The sequence below is a fragment of the Anoplolepis gracilipes genome, chromosome 3 (genome assembly GCF_047496725.1).
Source record: "Anoplolepis gracilipes chromosome 3, ASM4749672v1, whole genome shotgun sequence".
NCBI classification, from domain to species: domain Eukaryota; kingdom Metazoa; phylum Arthropoda; class Insecta; order Hymenoptera; family Formicidae; genus Anoplolepis; species Anoplolepis gracilipes.
The window spans coordinates 9,906,981-9,926,506 of NC_132972.1; the positions used below are offsets into that span (position 1 = coordinate 9,906,981).

Here is a 19,526-nt window from a genome sequence, read left to right on the forward strand (position 1 = left end):
TATTATTATTAGTAATATATACAGAGATGAGCATTTGATAAATAACGTTTAGAAAGCTTATTAAGAAAAGGGAGGAGTTAAAAATAGAGATAAAAAGTATTTTATTATTTTAGATCTGTGTGCGAGTGTTCGCGAAACCTTCCTTCAATGTGAGAGGAGATAAAACCGCATGCGTTTCGATTCTAATTGTATTCGCAAACTACATGCTCGGGAAGAGCGGCGCTTTACAATCAGTCCGGTTTTTGAAGAAATATGGCGGATGCGGAGGTGAGTGAGTCACGTGGAATACAAGAAAATATATTATATTTTTGCTGCTATACTATTGTAAATTGCGTGCGATTTGTTACAGCTAGCAAAAGCTTTGAAGGATTTACCGAACCGAGTTCAGACCGCCAGCAAAAAGGAGCGGCGTGAAATTCTGCAAAATGTCGTCAACGTATTATCAAATCCCGGTAAGAATCGTTAGGGAACGTATTACTTTTTGATAAGAGAGAGATAAGTGATTCTTAGACATTTTGAAGGTGATAGAAAATACGAAGATCTATTTCGAATAACTGCCATTGTGCGATATAATTTATAGATGCTTCTGAGAAAAAATTGTGCTTTATACTTGTTTATGTGGAAATCTAAAATGCACTTATGTACAATATTGTCTTTTAATTGCAATTGTTTTTTGCATACATATACATATATGTATGTATATATATCTTTTATGATCCAGTGTATTATAATTAAAATCTAGTTATATAAAATATTAAAAATTATCAGTACATATTGATCACTGTTGAAGTGATTATATAAATAATAATTTGACATTCAAGTTTTATATTTGATATAATTGAAGATGTTGAATATGTTTTATGAAAATCATATATATTATGGATATTTAACAAAAAGAACATTTTAAAAAATATTTTGAATTGAATAATTATAGTGTTATATATATATTTTTTTAAAGGTTTATTGTAAAAAGTAATATAAAATATGAATATTTTATTGTTAGGAATTTTTACTTTTGCATTAGTGTATGTTTGTAGTTTCATTTAAGTTGTACTTTTACATTTATATTTTTTTTCATATTGAAACATATAATTGATTAATTTAATGATATTAATGTTATAATAATCAAATAAACTTTACATTAGCACAAATTTAGCTTATTATTTAAGAAATTTAAGTAAGAATCCCTTAGTAAGATATACAAGGTTAATTAAATTATAATTTATTTATTATTAATTTTTTAAATATCATTTTGCTATATATAAATAAATGCTTATTTATATACAGCAAAATGGTATTTAAAAAATAATAATAAATAAATTATATGAGATACAAAAATATGTATGATTATTATTGATTATACTTTGCGTCCATAATAATAATTATTGAATTCACAAAAATAATTATTTATTGGTCATTATATTAATAAATTTATAAAATTACTTTTTTTCTCTCTAATAATGAATGTATTTAATAAGTGACTTTACCACTAATAATATAATTTGTATGTGTGATTTGATCGAAAGATTTGCAAAACATTTTTATTTAAAGATAAACCTTTCTTATTTTAATTAAAAATTACGTCTATTATATGTATGTGTATGTATGTGCGTATGTGTATATTTTAAGTTGTTAATTATGTACTTGTAATTTATAAATTGTTTATTGCAGGCATTAATGACAAAATTGTTAATGGGATATGTAAGGTGGTGTCGCTCACCTTACATAGATACAAAGATAGTGCTTCTCAGTCCTACGTGAGAAATCTAATTGTAGAGCTTCTTAAAAAACAACCAGAAGCTACTATCAAACATATGACAACTGTAATTTCAGAGCAAGCTACTTGGCACAAGAATGTAGTTGCGACGTAAGTCTAAAATCAGAAATAAATTGTCTGCTGTATATATTTATCTACAGTAAATTTCTCTATGTTTTTTCAGTAAGAATACTGCTCTAACTGCATATACTGCACTGAAATGGTCAAATTTAGTTATTCTTTATGGACATAATAAATTAGATAATACAGAGATGAATGAGTTTTTAGCAAAACTCATTGAAGCACAGGCAAATTTATCTGCTGCAGCTTTAGCATCTGCAGATAAAAAACTTGCAAACAAGGTGTACACATTATTTGCATATGAATGGACAGCCATTAAGAATATAGAAGTTATTTATGTTGAAAATTTAACAAAATTGGAACTTGGTAATGGTGTAATTATTCTAGCCAGTTTACTTACGAAATATTTAGTTACCACAAAAAGAAATGATTTGGTGGAACAATTGAAGGTAAGTACGTGAACAATATAAAGAATATTATAATTATTATATTTATAATTATATATTGTATTTTTATACATTTCAGACAAACATGATAGACATTTTTATAAAAGTGACAATTAGTTGTAAGAAGAAGCCAGATTTATATGTGGTGGATGTAGCTGTACCACTTCTTCGAAGATTAACTCACGAAGAATTTAAAACCCAATTACTTCCTGCTTTACAGAAAGCTATGTTGCGAAATCCAGAAATTATAATTGAATCAGTCGGTCATATTTTAAGTGGATTAAGTCTTGATTTGAGTCAGTATAGTCAAGAAATAAGTAAAGGATTATTTGCTAATCTACATTCTAAAGAGGATTTGGTGAGAGATGAAGCTGTTGGGGCCTGTCGCAAACTTGCTTTACAATGTTCCGATACAACGGCTCTGGAGACACTGCTATCGTCCGTATTTGCGGTGTTTCACGGATCAGAGGGCAAGCTTACAGTCGCAACTCATAAGATCTCCGTGTTGCAAGGAGCTGGCAATCTCAGCTATAACGTGGCTTCGGGCAGTAGTGTGCAGAAATTAGCCGAAACAGCGTGCGAGCATTTCGTCAAAGTTCTCGAGACTGAGGTTCACGAGAAGACGCTGATACAGGCTCTTGAAATGATGGCACTATGGTCCAAGAAATTTTCGTCCACTCTACCGAAAATCGTAGTGGACGCTTTCAAGAAAGGCATGGCGGCGAAAACATCCACCGCCGCAGTGCGTACTGCTTACATCAAATTATTCTTCTCGACTCCCGCCGCCTCTTACTCGGCAGTAATAGCGCCGATACTCACGCAAGCGATAACACGAGCTATGCAACAATGCGCGCAACCGGCAGCGGTAACTGAAGGTCTAGTCGCTTCGTATCTTTTATTGAAGTTTGTATTAGCTGATCAAGTAGAGAACGACAAGCAGAATATATTGTGGAACGCGATCGACGAACAAATATTCTTTTCCGAAAAGTTTCTGTCGACATGTGGCGACGATATTTTGTACCACCTTATGTTACTATGCGAACGACTAATCACCGAATTCTCCGACAGATTGAACGAGAAAGCTCTAACCGGGATTCATCGAGCAATTGTAGCTTGCGCTACTGCCTCAAATTCCGCGACGCGACAACGATGTTTCCCATTGGTTAAGAAGATTATGACCGGTTTGAGTACGTATACGCCGGCACAGGCTCTACTAACGGAGTTTAATAAATTTTTGGAAAATGTTAAGATTAAATCGGAATCGGATAAAGAAAGTAAAGAAGAATCTTCGATGGGTGAAATTACCGGCAGGTGTCTCGCAGATGGATTGCTCGCCATATGCTCAGGTTCCTTTTTATTCGAAGTACCTACTTATCAAATGACTAGAGATGCTCTACTTCCTTCTCATTATCCGGCATTGCTTAAAGCTGTACCAAATTTATGGTTCAAGATCGCAAAAAACTACAATCTCGTACCAAAGGACTTTTTACGTAGTAACAGTAACGAAGTGAGAAAAATGTTGATTCAGAATTATAAACCATTACCGAATTACGAAAATGCACTTGTCAAAATCGTATTGCTCGCACCAGACGCTTTTCTACCCGCATTAGTGTCGAATGTTACAAGTAAACTTGATGATCCAGAAATTTTAAAAGTTACCAAGGACGAATATTTTACGTATCTTACTCCTGAAGGAGAACTTTATGACAAGAGCGTATTGCCTGTCAATGATGAGAACGATATTCTCAATTCCATGAATATGAAGAGAGAAAGTAAAGTTTATTCATTTAAGGAACAACAAGAGGAGCTTCAACTGAGACGTGAATTATACGAGAAGCGAAAACGAGAAGGCAAAATAAAGGAACCAAAATTAACACCTAAACAAGAAGAGATTTTGAAGGCTCAGATCGCGAAAGAAAATGGTATTCGTAAGAGATTAAATGAATTGAAAGCCAAGATAGATAATACCGTGTCTTTAGTGAAATGTTCGATACGTGGTAATCAGCAGGAACTATCTTTGTATTTGAAGGATCTTTTACCGCCTATTTTAAAGAACCTGGGTTCTCCACTTGCAGCTCCCGAAATGTCAGAGCTGTATATATCCCTTCGTCAAACAGTAACAATGGATAATAGCGTGATTCTAGGTGATCTTATCGCCCATGTTACATTACGACAATTGCAACCACAGTGTGATTTGGATCAAGCTTGGGAAGAGGAGAATCTCGATGCAGCGGTTAAAAGAACATTGAATCTTATATACGCGGTAACAATCAAGAGGAAAGAATTATTCACAGCGCCTGCGTTTTGTTACGTTTTCCCCTTTATAAGAAAGACTTTACTATCGTATAAGGACGACGGCATGATTGTGCAGGGATTGCAATTGATTCAGGAACACGCCAAGCAAAGAGGCGACAGCACTACTGTTTTGAAAGACGTCAGGCATCCTAGACTGTTGCCGCGTAAACAAATGTTCGATCTGCTTATCGAACTTATGGAGACTACTACAGGTCGAGTGCAGTCACATGCGGTGGCGACCTTGCTTGATGTCGCACAATCCGGCAGTGGTCAACCGGGTACAGCAATCGCTACCAGTGAGGATATAGATTCTTTGATCGGTGCGTTACAGAATTCGTTGTCCACTGTGAGGGACGCGGCTCTTAGAGGATTGACCGTAATACGACAAGCTTTCCCGTCCCGGAAGGAGGATCAGGATCAACTCGACAGACTCACCAGAAGAGTATGGATCGCTCGATTTGACGTAAATGACGAGAATAAGATTCTCGCCACTGAACTGTGGAACGCGGCCGACTTTACCGCGCACGCGGAGGTTCTTTGCGAAGAACTGATCCAAGACATCGCTCATCCGGTCGAGCCAGTGCAACAGGCGGCCGCTCACGCTTTAGCAGAGAGCTTGGCCAGCGTGCCCCATTTAACACCGTCAGTATTGGACAATCTGTTGCAATTGTATCAGGAGAAGTTAGCCATGATTCCGCCGAAATTGAACGATTTTGGTCGCGTCGTCGAGCAGCCGATTGATACGTGGGGCCCACGACGCGGAGTAGCGCTCGCTCTAGCTCAGATAGCGCCGCTTCTAACCGCTGATACGGTACACCGGCTGATCCAGTTCTTCGTGATAACCGGACTCGGCGACAGAAACCAATTCGTACGTACCGAGATGCTGACGGCCGCCGTCGCGGCGGTCGACCTTCATGGTAGCGCGAACATAACTTCGCTGCTTCCGGTCTTCGAAGAATTCATGGACAAGGCACCGAAAATCGGCAGCTTCGACTCGATCAAGCAATCGGTGGTAATTCTCATGGGGTCACTCGCGAGACACTTGGACAAGAACGATCCACGAATCAAGCCGATCGTGATGCGCCTCATCGCGGCACTTTCCACGCCTTCACAACAGGTGCAGGAGGCCGTGGCTAATTGTTTGCCGCATCTGACTGACTCCATTAAGGATGATGCACCGAAAATCGTGGACAATCTGATGGACCAGCTGCTTAAATCGGACAAATACGGTGAACGTAAGGGTGCAGCATATGGACTGGCAGGTCTCATCAAGGGTATGGGAATTCTCGCGTTGAAGCAATTGGATATCATGAGCAAGCTGACCAACGCTATTCAAGACAAGAAGAATTATCGACATCGCGAGGGAGCGCTGTTCGCTTTCGAGATGCTGTGTACGATGCTCGGCAGATTGTTTGAGCCTTACATCGTACACGTTTTGCCGCATTTACTATTATGCTTCGGCGATTCGAGTCAGTACGTAAGAACTGCCACCGACGACACTGCCAGGGTAGTGATGAGTAAACTTTCCGCCCACGGCGTTAAGCTTGTTCTGCCGAGTTTATTGGCGGCTCTGGAAGAAGATTCATGGAGAACGAAAACAGGTATAAGTCATATTAATTTTATGACAAATAAAGGAGGAATTTTTCTAAATCTCGCTGATTAAATTTTATTAGCCTTTTATGTATTATTTTTGTCTCAGTACATGAGATTAATGACTGTTATTTCAATTTAAAATGTAAAGTTGTTTTAATACCTGATTATATATTACTATTTATTTTTAAAAATGTGTGAATTTAGTAAAATGAAACTTCTGAACTTAGTAAAATGAAAGTATAATTAAACTTCATATTCAAAATTTGTTTTTACAGGATCTGTCGAATTACTTGGCGCTATGGCATATTGCGCGCCGAAACAGTTAAGCAGCTGTTTGCCGAGTATCGTTCCCAAGCTGATAGAGGTACTTAGTGATTCTCACACAAAGGTGCAAGAAGCTGGCGCGGAGGCGCTCAAGGTCATCGGAAGTGTCATTCGCAATCCGGAGATTCAAGCGATTGTGCCGGTATTGTTGAAAGCATTGCAGGACCCCTCGCACAAGACCGCTACTTGTCTGCAGACTTTGCTGGATACACAGTTCGTACACTTCATCGACGCTCCCTCGCTAGCTTTAATTATGCCCGTCGTACAGCGTGCGTTCCTCGATCGTTCAACGGAGACCAGAAAGATGGCCGCGCAGATCATAGGTAACATGTACTCCTTAACGGATCAAAAAGACCTGACTCCATATCTTCCGACTATCATACCGGGTTTGAAAACGAGTTTACTCGATCCTGTACCTGAAGTGCGTAGCGTGTCAGCGAGAGCGCTGGGCGCGATGGTACGCGGAATGGGTGAATCTAGCTTTGAGGATCTATTACCGTGGCTGATGCAAACTTTGACATCCGAGACTAGTAGTGTCGATCGATCTGGCGCCGCGCAAGGTCTCTCCGAGGTGGTACGTGGACTGGGGGTGGAGAAACTACACAAGCTCATGCCCGAAATCATCAGTACCGCCGAGAGAACTGATATTGCTCCTCACGTGAAAGACGGATACATTATGATGTTTATATATATGCCGAGTGCGTTCACCACAGAATTTACACCATACATAGGGCAGATTATTAATCCGATTCTGAAGGCCTTGGCTGACGAGAACGAATACGTGCGGGAGACCGCGCTGAGAGCGGGACAACGTATCGTCACTCTTTATGCGGATTCGGCGATAATGTTACTCTTACCGGAATTAGAAAAGGGCCTCTTCGACGACAACTGGCGTATTCGATACTCGTCCGTACAACTGTTGGGTGATTTATTGTACAGGATCTCCGGCGTGTCGGGCAAGATGTCGACCGAAACCGCAAGCGAAGATGATAATTTCGGTACAGAACAGTCACATTATGCCATTATAAACGCTTTAGGCGCAGAGAGACGGAATCGTGTATTGGCCGGTCTCTACATGGGTCGATCGGATGTAGCTTTGATGGTACGCCAGGCAGCTCTTCACGTTTGGAAAGTAGTTGTGACGAACACTCCGAGGACATTGCGAGAGATATTACCGACCTTGTTCACTCTTTTATTGGGATGTTTGGCGAGTACGAGTTACGACAAGAGACAAGTGGCAGCACGAACGTTGGGCGATCTTGTGCGAAAATTGGGAGAGCGAGTGCTGCCGGAGATCATACCGATCTTAGAGAAGGGCTTGCAGAGCGATCAAGCCGATCAGCGCCAAGGAGTGTGCATAGGTTTGTCGGAAATTATGGCGAGCACCAACAAGGACATGGTGCTGACTTTTGTTATTAGTCTTGTTCCTACGGTTAGGTGAGTATGATAACCGTTCTTATAAAAGAAAGATAATGATTATTACAGCACTGGCGTTTAGATAAAGCGATATTTTTTTTTTTCAGAAAAGCGCTTTGCGATCCGTTGCCGGAAGTTCGACAAGCTGCGGCAAAGACTTTCGATGGTTTGCATTCCACGGTGGGCGTTCGCGCGCTCGATGATATATTGCCGGCCATGTTAACCCAGTTGAACTCCCCCGATCCGGCGGAAGCAGAGAACACTTTGGATGGTTTACGTCAAGTAATGGCGATCAAATCACGTGTAGTATTGCCGTATCTAGTCCCGCAATTAGCTTCCCCGCCGGTTAACACGAAAGCGCTGTCGATTTTGGCCAGCGTGGCAGGAGAAGCATTGACACGATTCCTTCACAGAATCTTGCCAGCATTACTCACTGCTCTTTCCAGTGCGCAAGGAACGGCAAACGAACTGCAAGAGCTAGAATATTGTCAAGCTGTCGTTCTTTCCGTTACCGATGAAGTAGGTGTTAGAACTGTCATGGATCAGCTGATGGAAGCTACGAGAGCGGAAGATCTTTCGAAACGGCGAAGTGCCGCGACGTTGCTATGCGCATTCTGTCGCGACACTCGCGCTGACTACAGCCAATATGTACCACAATTGCTCAGAGGTTTAATCCATTTGTTCACCGACGAAGACAGAGATGTATTACAGATGAGTTGGGAGGCGCTCACAGCCGTTACAAAGGTATAAATGCATTGGGACGAAAATAATGCTCAATGATTTCAACAAAAAAATTACTAACATTACTGATATTTTTCGTAGACTCTGTCATCTGAGCAGCAAATAGCGCACGTACAGGATATCAGACAAGCCGTTCGTTTTGCGGTGTCTGATTTGAAAGGTCAAGAATTATTGCCCGGATTCTGTCTTCCTAAAGGAATTACGCCAATACTACCGATCTTTAGAGAGGCAATACTGAATGGCTTGCCTGAAGCGAAAGAACACGCAGCTCAAGGATTGGGAGAAGTCATAAAGTTGTCCAGTGCGGCTGCACTGCAACCAAGTGTCGTACACATTACCGGTCCGCTTATTCGAATTCTCGGTGATCGTTTTAATTGGAGCGTTAAAGCAGCCGTGCTGGAAACACTTGCAATATTACTTGGAAAGGTTTGTACAAAATAGTGAATAATTTTTGTTAAAACAAGTATTCGCAATTTATATTATATGATTTGGAAATAAAAGAAATAATTATTCGAGTATTAATTTCAATATGTTCCAAGTCAAAAAATGACATAATTATTTTGATTCTGAAATAATTGATATCTTGTTTATCTCTTTTTCTTAACAGGTTGGTGTTATGTTGAAACAATTCTTGCCGCAACTGCAAACTACTTTCTTGAGAGCCTTGAATGACAGTAATCGGCAAGTCCGATTGAAAGCAGCTTATGCTCTTAGCAATCTGATTGTCATTCATACGCGTGTCGATCCTTTGTTTACTGAACTTCACACTGGTATCAAGACAGGAGATGATCCAGCAATAAGGTAATTTTAATAGATAAATTTGCAAATATTTTTTTTCATGTTTTAAATATTTTATAATTTTTATAAGAATTAATTTATAATATTAATTATAAAATGAATATTAATTCTTATAATATTAATTATTACGCAGGGAAACAATGTTGCAAGCTCTTAGAGGTGTATTGACTCCCGCTGGTGACAAAATGACTGATCCAATGAAGAAACAAGTATTCGCAACGCTCAGCAGTATGCTTAGTCATCCAGAAGATGTCACGAGAAACGCGGTTGCTGGTTGTTTTGGTGCACTTTTACGATGGTTGAATCCAGAACAATTAGCAATTGCATTTAACGATCATCTCTTATGTAAGCTCATAAAGAATGTGTGTAGCTTAGATTTATATTTTCAAGAATTAATAATATATTTGGTATTCTATTAGGTAACGATGTTAATGTCGACTGGATGCTTAGACATGGACGTTCGGCCGCTCTTTTCGTAGTGCTAAAGGAATCGCCTGTTACGGTGTACAATCCTAAAGATAAGGATCGTGTTTGTGGAGTGATACTTTCATACTTGGCTGCGGACAGAGTGCAAATAGTCATGAACGGCGTACGAGCGTGCGGATATCTATTTCAGTATCTCATGAATGAATCGTTACCTATACCGCAGCAAATTTTATCGCCTTTTGTGAGAGTAAGTTTATAAGAATATATTTGTCGTATTTCTTTATTTGAAAATCGAAGAATAGATTATTTGCAATAATAGCTCCAGAAAAATGTAGCATGAAATATATGTGTTGAATGAAATATATTTTGTATTATTAAAATGTAATATCAACAATGTTTTTAACATCTGGTAAATAAAATTTTAGTCAATGAATAATAATAGTAACGATGTGAAGCAACTATTGGCTCGAGTTTGCATACATCTTGCGCGCAACATACCACCTGAAAATATGTCGGCCGAATTACTCAGAGCACTTCTACCGATGCTGGTGAATGGAACGAAAGAAAAGAACGGATATGTCAAAGCGAACAGCGAACTCGCACTTATTGCTGTGCTTCGACTGAGACAGGGTGAAGAAGAACATCAGGTTAGTTTCCCAATTACTTTCTGTTCCATAATTATTTTGAAACTTTATATATTTAATTTTTGTGCAAAATGATATCTGTTCTTCTCTTACATAATTTTGTTTTTCTTTTCTCATACCCAAAGTCTGATAATAATTAATATTATCACTTTCTAGCGTTGTATGGCTTTCTTGGATGTTGGTGCAAAAGAGTCTCTATCTGATGTGGTCAGCAAAGTGTTGCGTAAAGTTCTCTCTCAGCCAGAGGGTAAAATAGAAGAATTAGATGATACGTTACTCACGTGAGAGATATTGTACTTTTTGGGGCTTATACACTATACACGTTCCAATAATCGTATTATCCGTCATTATTCGCCCGACCTCTATAAAAAAGAGATTTATCGTTCATGTATCAGTTTCATTATGGACAAACTGGTTCATTCAACATTGTATCTCGATAAGCAATTAAAGAGCATAAAGCGGAAAAGTCGCTCGATGGCATTCAAGTTACTTAAGCTAAAATGTCCCGAGCAGCATCACGCGATTCAAATGCGATTCGGTTGTATATACTTTTACGAGAAAGATGTTTTTTATTATTCATATGTATATATCGGCCATCTGACATCTAATAATTTTAAGGTCGATAATCGCACTACTTCGATCCGCACAGAGGTTTTCACATTTAAAATCAGAGCCTCTGGTTTGACATCAGAGTCTCTGATTCAAAGGTGATATTCTCTGAAGAATTAATTTTTGTTGAAGATGAAAAGAGACTTATTATTTTAAACTGTGTTTTCATTTATGATTATATTAAATAATTACATTATGGATGTTTTACATACCCAACATAATTATATTATTATACACTAAAGAAAAAAAATCTTTTTATTTTTACTGTAAGAAAATACTTCGCAAAAACTCAATTGATTTGAAGAATGTTAAAACTTGAATGATTTGTAAGAGACATGATTGGTATAAAAGTGATTATACTTATGGATTTTATCAGGATCATTTTGTTTACACTTTCTATATTTTTGCATTAAATATATGAAATTTGTTCATTATTGAAAATATTGCAATAACTATTATAATTATTTTCTACGAATATGTTATATTTTTGTTAACTTTTTTTGAGGAAAAATAAAGAGTGTGATATGTTAGTCCAAGATAAACCAAAAAAATAAGTTCAAAAGATCAACTTATATAAGAAATCTTCAATTAAATAAATTAATTTTAGTTTAAAGATAGGTAAATTATTTCTTAATTCTCGTAAATTGTTAATATCTTATTATCATGTTATTATTAAATATCTTATATTCTTTCGTTTTTTATATTTTCATTTTTATAAAAAAACCACCTGTACAAAGAAATAGTCTTTTAATTAAAAGTATTAATTAATTTAAGAGTATATCATCTCTATGTACGTCACTCTGCATACAAATATAAAAGAACCGTATGTAATACAGATTCAAAGCATCTTTGTAAAATCGTCCAATGAGCCATTTTGATAATTTGTATTTTTCTTTGTTGTTTAAGCTATTAAATTACAATTAAATTTTAGATTATTACGCTTTTACAGTTTAGAAAAAATTTATTGACACTTTGCAATGCAGAAAATGAAAGTGTAAGCGAAATTAAATCCATTGAAAAACTTAATCAGTAATTTTTTTTTTTTATTACTGTTATATATTGTTTCGTAAAATTATCTATGTGTATAATGACATAGATTATATTTCAGAGTAAAATATAGATGTTGTCGAGACAGATCCCGGATATGGACAAATCCGGATATTCAGATCTCTATCCGGCTGGAATACCGATCACAATTGGATTTGATCAAATTAAGGATCTGCCCATATATGTATAGAGGTTGTTAAATCGGTTCGAGCTGCTCCACGACTGCATGTAATACCGTGATACTCTTGGCTCGATTATTGAAATGTCTAAAATCGGCATTCCATATCACATCTCGTATTTACCTCCAATTTTCGCAATTCACTTGCATCTATACTACCATCGTGCTCTTCTTGCAGTCGTAATACATGTGTCGAACAAGAACTTTCACAGAATTTTATACTTTTATATGATTTTTAACGATTGATCAAAACTTACTTACATGACACGGATTTCACATGAAATTGTTCTTTTTCTACGATAATGAAAGGACTTTACAATACTTTTAACAAGCATAAATAAAGGAAAAATGGAGGCAGTGATATGATGGACCAGAAATAACACTTTGCTGTGATCGTTTACAAGTGAACTCGTGTACTTTGCTTTTCACACCTCGAATTCAATTTCCATAAAAATACATGCCAGGCTAACTCGACTTTATTAAGTGACGAATATATTATGAACATTAGATACAGGTTGTATTGATGTTAATCTTAATTAATCATTTTTTTTTTAATTTTTTCAAGTCTTTTAGAATAAACGAGTTAAATCTTTATGACAGATTCTTATGGATTAATTGTGTAATCGATTTTTCGTATACATAAGGCTCATTTACATAAGAGGCAGATTATTGTAAATTAAAAAATTTTTGTATTATAGATATATAATCAAGTCATTTCTGTCTGTCTCTTTTTTTCTTTATCTAACCCTAAAAATTAGTTTGCACAGAAATACTTTTAACTTTATTCTTAATCAATGATTTTCCAAAACTAATATTGACGCATTCTCGCAGAGAGAAAAAGAGAGAAAAGATCCATCTCTTGGATTAGTTTCAAAAATCCAAAGAATTTGTCACAGAGTAAAATTTGTTTTCTTTCTTAATCTAAGATACAATTTACATTATTTTTTGGTTCTAAATATATTCTTAAAACGTCAATATTTTTTTATTCTGTAAATAGATTCTATTTGTGCCGGTTAGTGTTCCATTCATAGCTTTGAATTATAATTATTTGTGAGATGTGCAAAAATGTTTGCAATGCTCGACCGATAAATCACATGTAAAAAGTATATTATGCCTGGTCTCTTTTTAATCCTCCTTTGTCATGAAAAGAACAAACTTGCAAGTTATATATAAATATAATTATTTATTTTCTAAGAATTTAATGTGTAATACAAATAACATATGAAAAATTTATAAACAATAGAAAAATAATTCATAAAACTGTAGCAGATGAATGATGGATATAAATTGACGGACTACATAAAATTCTTTATTTTAAATTTAATTTATTTAAAAATATTATTGACTAAAGATTTTCACTACTTTTTTACATGTAAGCAGTGATGAATATTCAATTACATTTTCTTGCAAATTTAAATCAATTATGTCATTATTCTGTTTGGAAACATTTCGAAATTATAATCTCTTGAAAATCTCGATAAATCTTGAAAATAATATGTTGAAGATCTTAAGTGATCTACCATCTCAATGTCTTATATCGATAGATATCGATAAAAGTTTTGTTTCTATATAAATAATTCTAATTATTAATAATAAATTCTTATTTAAATAAAATTTAATATTAATATGTTATATTTACTTATAATATTTCAATACTTTTTTACTTTCTCTAAAATTTATTAAAACATTCAAGACTTCAGAGTTATAAATATTTAAGATAAAAAAGTTTGAAGACTTGTCAAAACTTTCAAGACAGTAGACATTTGTATAAATTTGAATAATATTCGAGCTGATTAAAATTTTTCATGATATATTTGAACTAATTTTAAGCATTATTTCCATCACGTGTAACTCATATTCTATATACCTAATCTTATATTTTATCATTTTATTTTATAACTTTATAATTTTTATTTTATCATTCTAATATATTTTCTTTTAATTATTTTACTAAACAATATCGCAATCTTTCAAGTCATATTTATCAATATACTCTTAGATTTCTTGTAAATTACGCAGTATCTTGTATGTTTTATTAATAATGCAAATAATTAATATAATATTAATAAATACACTATCCACTTTTTATGTATAGATAAAAGTGAGTTAAATGATATATTAACAATAAGAGTTCCTGTTTATCTTAAAAAAATAAAACACATTCGTGATATTACAATTGCGATATGAGAAGGAATTTTCCTTGAAATCGCGCAGAAATCGACAATCGCGCGCGGCAAACCGGAAACGCAGCCTGGTACCCCGTCTTCCGACGCAGAATCTCGCACGGCGCAATCGTTTGCCATAAAAAAAAGAAAGGGAAACAACGCGCGCGAAGATACAGGGACGATGCAGCTGCACGAACGGTTATGCAGTTCCGCCGTTGTACTTCAAAGCGTGCCGTCGCCCACGCGCGAAAACTCACTTTACTACGTCCGGAAGCGACGCTTTACGATCCCTCTGCGTGTGCGATCGCAAAGGAATATTAAAGAACCTGATCCTCTCTTCCTCTCGAAGGCTCCTCCGGTTCTTTCACGATTAATCGTGATAAAAAATTATTGCGATTCTGAAAGCGCACCGAAAGTAAGATTCTGGAGATATGTAGCTTATTTATTTGTTACATGTATTATTCTTATATCATTTTTCTCTTTGTCTATCATAAATTTCAAACGTTCATTTTGAATTAAAAGAGGTAAGTTTCAGAAAATGAATATTAAAATCGTTATTAAATTCTTTTAATTATTTTAACGGATTTCCATTGAATGAATTTTAATTGAAAAATAGTACTTTGATTAATGAACACCTTTTTTTATTACTGGATTATTTGAACGTATTATTGATACTTGTAAAAACGACGGAAAAGAAAAATCTGTTGTCGGGTGTAGTGAAAATCAAATTGTTTCCATAGAACAGATAACGCTTTTGAGTTAAGAAAATATATTATGCTTTCCGCCAGCTGAATTTTCGATAATATTGGTAGTTCTATACCATTCATACGCACGCGTGTGCGTGTCTACCTATTATTCTGTCGCACAGACTAGCACAGATTTTATAAACAAGATTAAAATTTTCTTTCGTATCTCATGCAAATATAAATTCTGTTAATTTTGTAGGATTTCGTCTTTTTTTTAAAAAATATATGTATATAAATCATTATTCGCTCATTTTTTCATCTTTAATAAATATTTAAAAATTTTTATGAAAATATTTAATAAAATTTATATTTGTAAATTTTTTAGAACCAACTTTTGGTAAATTTAGAGTTGTCAGAATTGGAATTTTAAAATATAAATATTTTCTCTGACAAATCTCGAAAAAAAGTTACTTCGGACTGATTGGAAAAATGCTGTCAAAGCGCTTATTTATGGACATCCAGAATAAAACTATCATTAAATTCAATTTTGATCAATTACAGTTTTTATTAATGAGTGAAAAAAATTATCTTTCCAACAAAAATACAAAAATATATGCTTAAGAAGTTTACGCTTATTATGCCTGTTATTTCGTTTCATGTTGAGCACAGAAAATCTCAAAGTTTAAATCTGGTGTGTCCTGAAATAACAAAGCACTTTTCCTATTGATAATCCTCACTCGCTTAGTTTGTTTAACAGCGATCCGTATATTCAAGAATATACTTAATATGTGTCCTACGCACTTACATTCATGGTTAAATTTGTTTATAATATTTAATTCTGACAAAAAGTAATACATTTCTTTTCGTTCAGAATATTCTCATGATATATTACAACTTTCAATTTTAATTTTAAAATCTCTTATAATGTGTTCGGCAAAGAAATTTTGATTGAAATATTTCCGGATGCTAATCGATTAATGATGATTTTATATATTTATTTTAATAAGAGACTAAGTAATTAAAAGAATCATATCTTTCAGTTTACATCAAACTTGCCTAACTAGGCGCTCGCAAATGATGTCACAAATTAAACAGTCCTAATTCATATAGTTAATTGCATGATTATAGCTTTCGAAAAATCCATGAATCACACATTGTGAATGCGGGCGAGACACCATTAATGCAAGTGTATGATGCGACTGTATGGTGCAAGATTTTCAGAATATATAATATTATTTTTTCGAATCTTATTTGTCGTGTTATTACTATTACTTTCTTCCACGTTGTACATGATGGAATAAAACATTATTACATCAGGTTAATGTACAGTGTACATAATTGTATGTCTGTTTTTGTTGCAAACAATTCTGTACAATTCTTCATTTTAATTTAATTATAGCTTCTTTGATAAATATTTTACTGGACAAAACTGTCAGGTATTTGCGTCAACATATTTCGATTGTTGGAGTTATATAATTTATATACTTATCAAACGAACGCATTAGGAAAAGCATCCGGGAAAATATGGTTCAACTGAAATTAACTTAAGGTGCTCTCTTTTCAAATCGGAAACCTATTTTTCTTTCAGGGATACAGAGATACATGTATACGGGAGTGATTTGACAAAACTTCCGTTCGAATGTATTATACAAATAGTCGAGACGAAGTGGCCACTCTAAAACAAAGTTCCATTCGCCTATTCGTTCCGCGCTACGAGAGGGAATGCGTGCATACTTGTGTTTCTTTCTTGCCTGTTTACACTTTAATCTCGACTGGCGCTTCTACAGTTGTTACACTGCGCCACGAGGAAGCGTTTCTACAAGTGCCCGCCCGGTAGAATGTCACTGCTTTCTCGAGATCTTCTATTTGAGAGAAAAATAAACATCCTGGACTCTGGACCGCGTGACAAATGTGTGTAAAATTAGTTTGCACGCTCGTCTCGTGCCGTGATCGCGACATACCCCGCGACACGCGCGAATAACCCTTGTTTAAGAATCGGACATACCAGTCGGTTGTTTTCATTCATTCGCGAAAACGAGACGTGATATTTTAACACTTTCTAATTATAATTATAGTCGAATAATACAAAATTGGATTATGTTTCAAGTTTAAAATACAAATATCTACACGTCAAAATGTGTTCAACTGGAGATTTCAAAGTTATCCGATAAGAAATTCAAGAATTAATTTACGAAAATCTTATAGATCCTATTTGTTTTAACGACATTCAATAGTATTTCAAAGTGTTATTCTTCGAGAGCAATTTTCTTTTTTTTTAAATAAAAACAACTTGTATCGTTAGATAACATATTATTCTAGTTCAAACTTTAATTATAAATTAGTAGTTAAACTAAGATGTCCAAGTTATCCGATAAAAAATTTAAAGATTAATTTACAAAAATTTTTAAAAGTTCATATATCTTATTAGTTTCGATGACATTCGCAATTAGTATTCAAAATGTCGTTTTCTGAAAGCAATTTCTTCAAAAGGAAATAAACCCATATCGTTAGATAACATTATTCTCCAAATCTAAACTCTGATTACAGACTAGCTGTTAATTCTTGGAAGAAAATAGTTGATATAGTCTATTCGATAATTTAATCTATAAATAAATTCCGTTCGTTGCAATATGTTTCTAGTAATGTGTCTTGCATTTAAATCTCTTATTTAATCGACTGGAATTTCTACCGCGTTGAAAAATAACTGTTGCAATTATCACCGTGCAGGAAATTGTCGCGTGCGTATGACGAACAGGAAGCGAGTCATAGGATGCATTTGTCAGGGCCTTTTATTTCATTTTTTCTCTTATTGCATCCCTTTCTCCCATCTATCGTTTGCCATGAGATTATTGATTACGCGATACAAAAATGACAAAGTAAAATTAATCTAATTACACATTTTTCATTTTCATTGTTTTCTCTTTTTATTTCATAAAGAATAATGAAAAACTCCCCCCAACAATTTATGCCTCAGATCATCACATCATTGTAACATGATATTAAAGGATGTAAGCAACTACAAGCACGCATTTTTTTTCTCTCTATTGACTTTATGTTTGTAAAATTATTTTGAATATTCCATTTAAATTATTTTTCATCGAACATAAGTCATATATATGTGTATTTGTGCATTTGATATCCAGCTATTTTTATCTAGCTGTTTTTATTTTTAGATAAAATGTAAATATGAAAGGTTGTGCATGTGTGCATATGTAGAGATTTCCGGGAAAAGTACTGGCATTGGAAAACATGAATAGAATAAATAGATATGAAAAAAGGACCAAAAGGAGAATGAAAGATGAGATAAACATTTCACGTCATGAATTATTACGTCGGAGCCACTCTAAAGCACTCATTGTCAGTTATATGAAAATTAGAAAACTTATCGACATTAGACATTAAATAAAATTCGAAAAATTATAAAAGACTAGAAAAGATTCGAGTTGAAATACAATTTTAACGTAGACTGAAGTCTTTGAGAAACAATTATCGATTCGAAAACAATAAGCATTTTTGAAAAGATTATTGAAGTAAAAATTTAATGAAATAAAAATATTCAGCTTTTAATAAGTTCTCGACAAACTTAACTGTTAACGCGGTACCTGATGAAAGATTCCGGCCACGCTGGAATGTGTCCATTTTGTTGAGATTTCGCTTTCTTTTTCGTATCTTCACTCGAGAACAAACTATTAACTTTGTCTACCCGCCGGATTCCGGTAATTTGTGACATTCCGTGTTTCGTCTCATATACGACGCTTGTAATGAGAACGTTACGACGAGACTCGCGAGAACACGCGATACAAATCTGTGCAGGGTCGGTGTCACTGATGGAAATGGCGATAACGATCTGCGACGCGCTCATCAAATGCACTTGTCAATTCTTCATAACGATTACAGTCGGAGGCGTTACAATATAGTACGCAGTATACGTTCTAGTCTGGGGCGCAGAATTTGGAGGGACGGAAAATTTTTATAGCCGCCAATAATTTTTTTAAAGTGTCCAAAAACGCGTGAAAATTGACTCAGTCTGTGCGATAATCCCACTCGATTTAATAATTATTTATAATAATTTTTAAATTGCTGTTTTTATTTCATTTTTAAAAATCTATTTATTATAAAATATAATAATATCACTGACAGTGTCACATAAAACAAATACAGAAATTAAACAAAAAATTAAAAAAATATATAAAAATTTAAAATGTAAAATATGAAGAAGCAAAAAAACGTGACTATTCTGTCACTTCTTCATCGTGGTTCTGAGTAACACTAAAAACAGACAAGATTTTAAGATTATTTTTTATTAGCCTTTACAGTTTCG

At 34.7% G+C, this 19,526-nt stretch overlaps 1 protein-coding gene across 1 annotated transcript; it reads left to right on the plus strand.

The window, feature by feature from the left end:
- Nucleotides 1-129: 129 nt before the first annotated feature.
- Nucleotides 130-13,460, plus strand: L(3)80fj (lethal (3) 80Fj). Its single transcript, XM_072887502.1, has 13 exons — nt 130-267; nt 350-452; nt 1,672-1,867; nt 1,941-2,286; nt 2,363-6,179; nt 6,447-7,932; nt 8,019-8,655; nt 8,734-9,078; nt 9,260-9,453; nt 9,584-9,795; nt 9,870-10,123; nt 10,302-10,523; nt 10,677-13,460. Exons 1-13 carry the CDS (start codon nt 253-255, stop codon nt 10,803-10,805), a joined length of 7,956 nt encoding a protein of 2,651 aa, XP_072743603.1. The 5' UTR covers nt 130-252; the 3' UTR covers nt 10,806-13,460.
- The last annotated feature ends 6,066 nt before the right edge of the window (nt 13,461-19,526 follow it).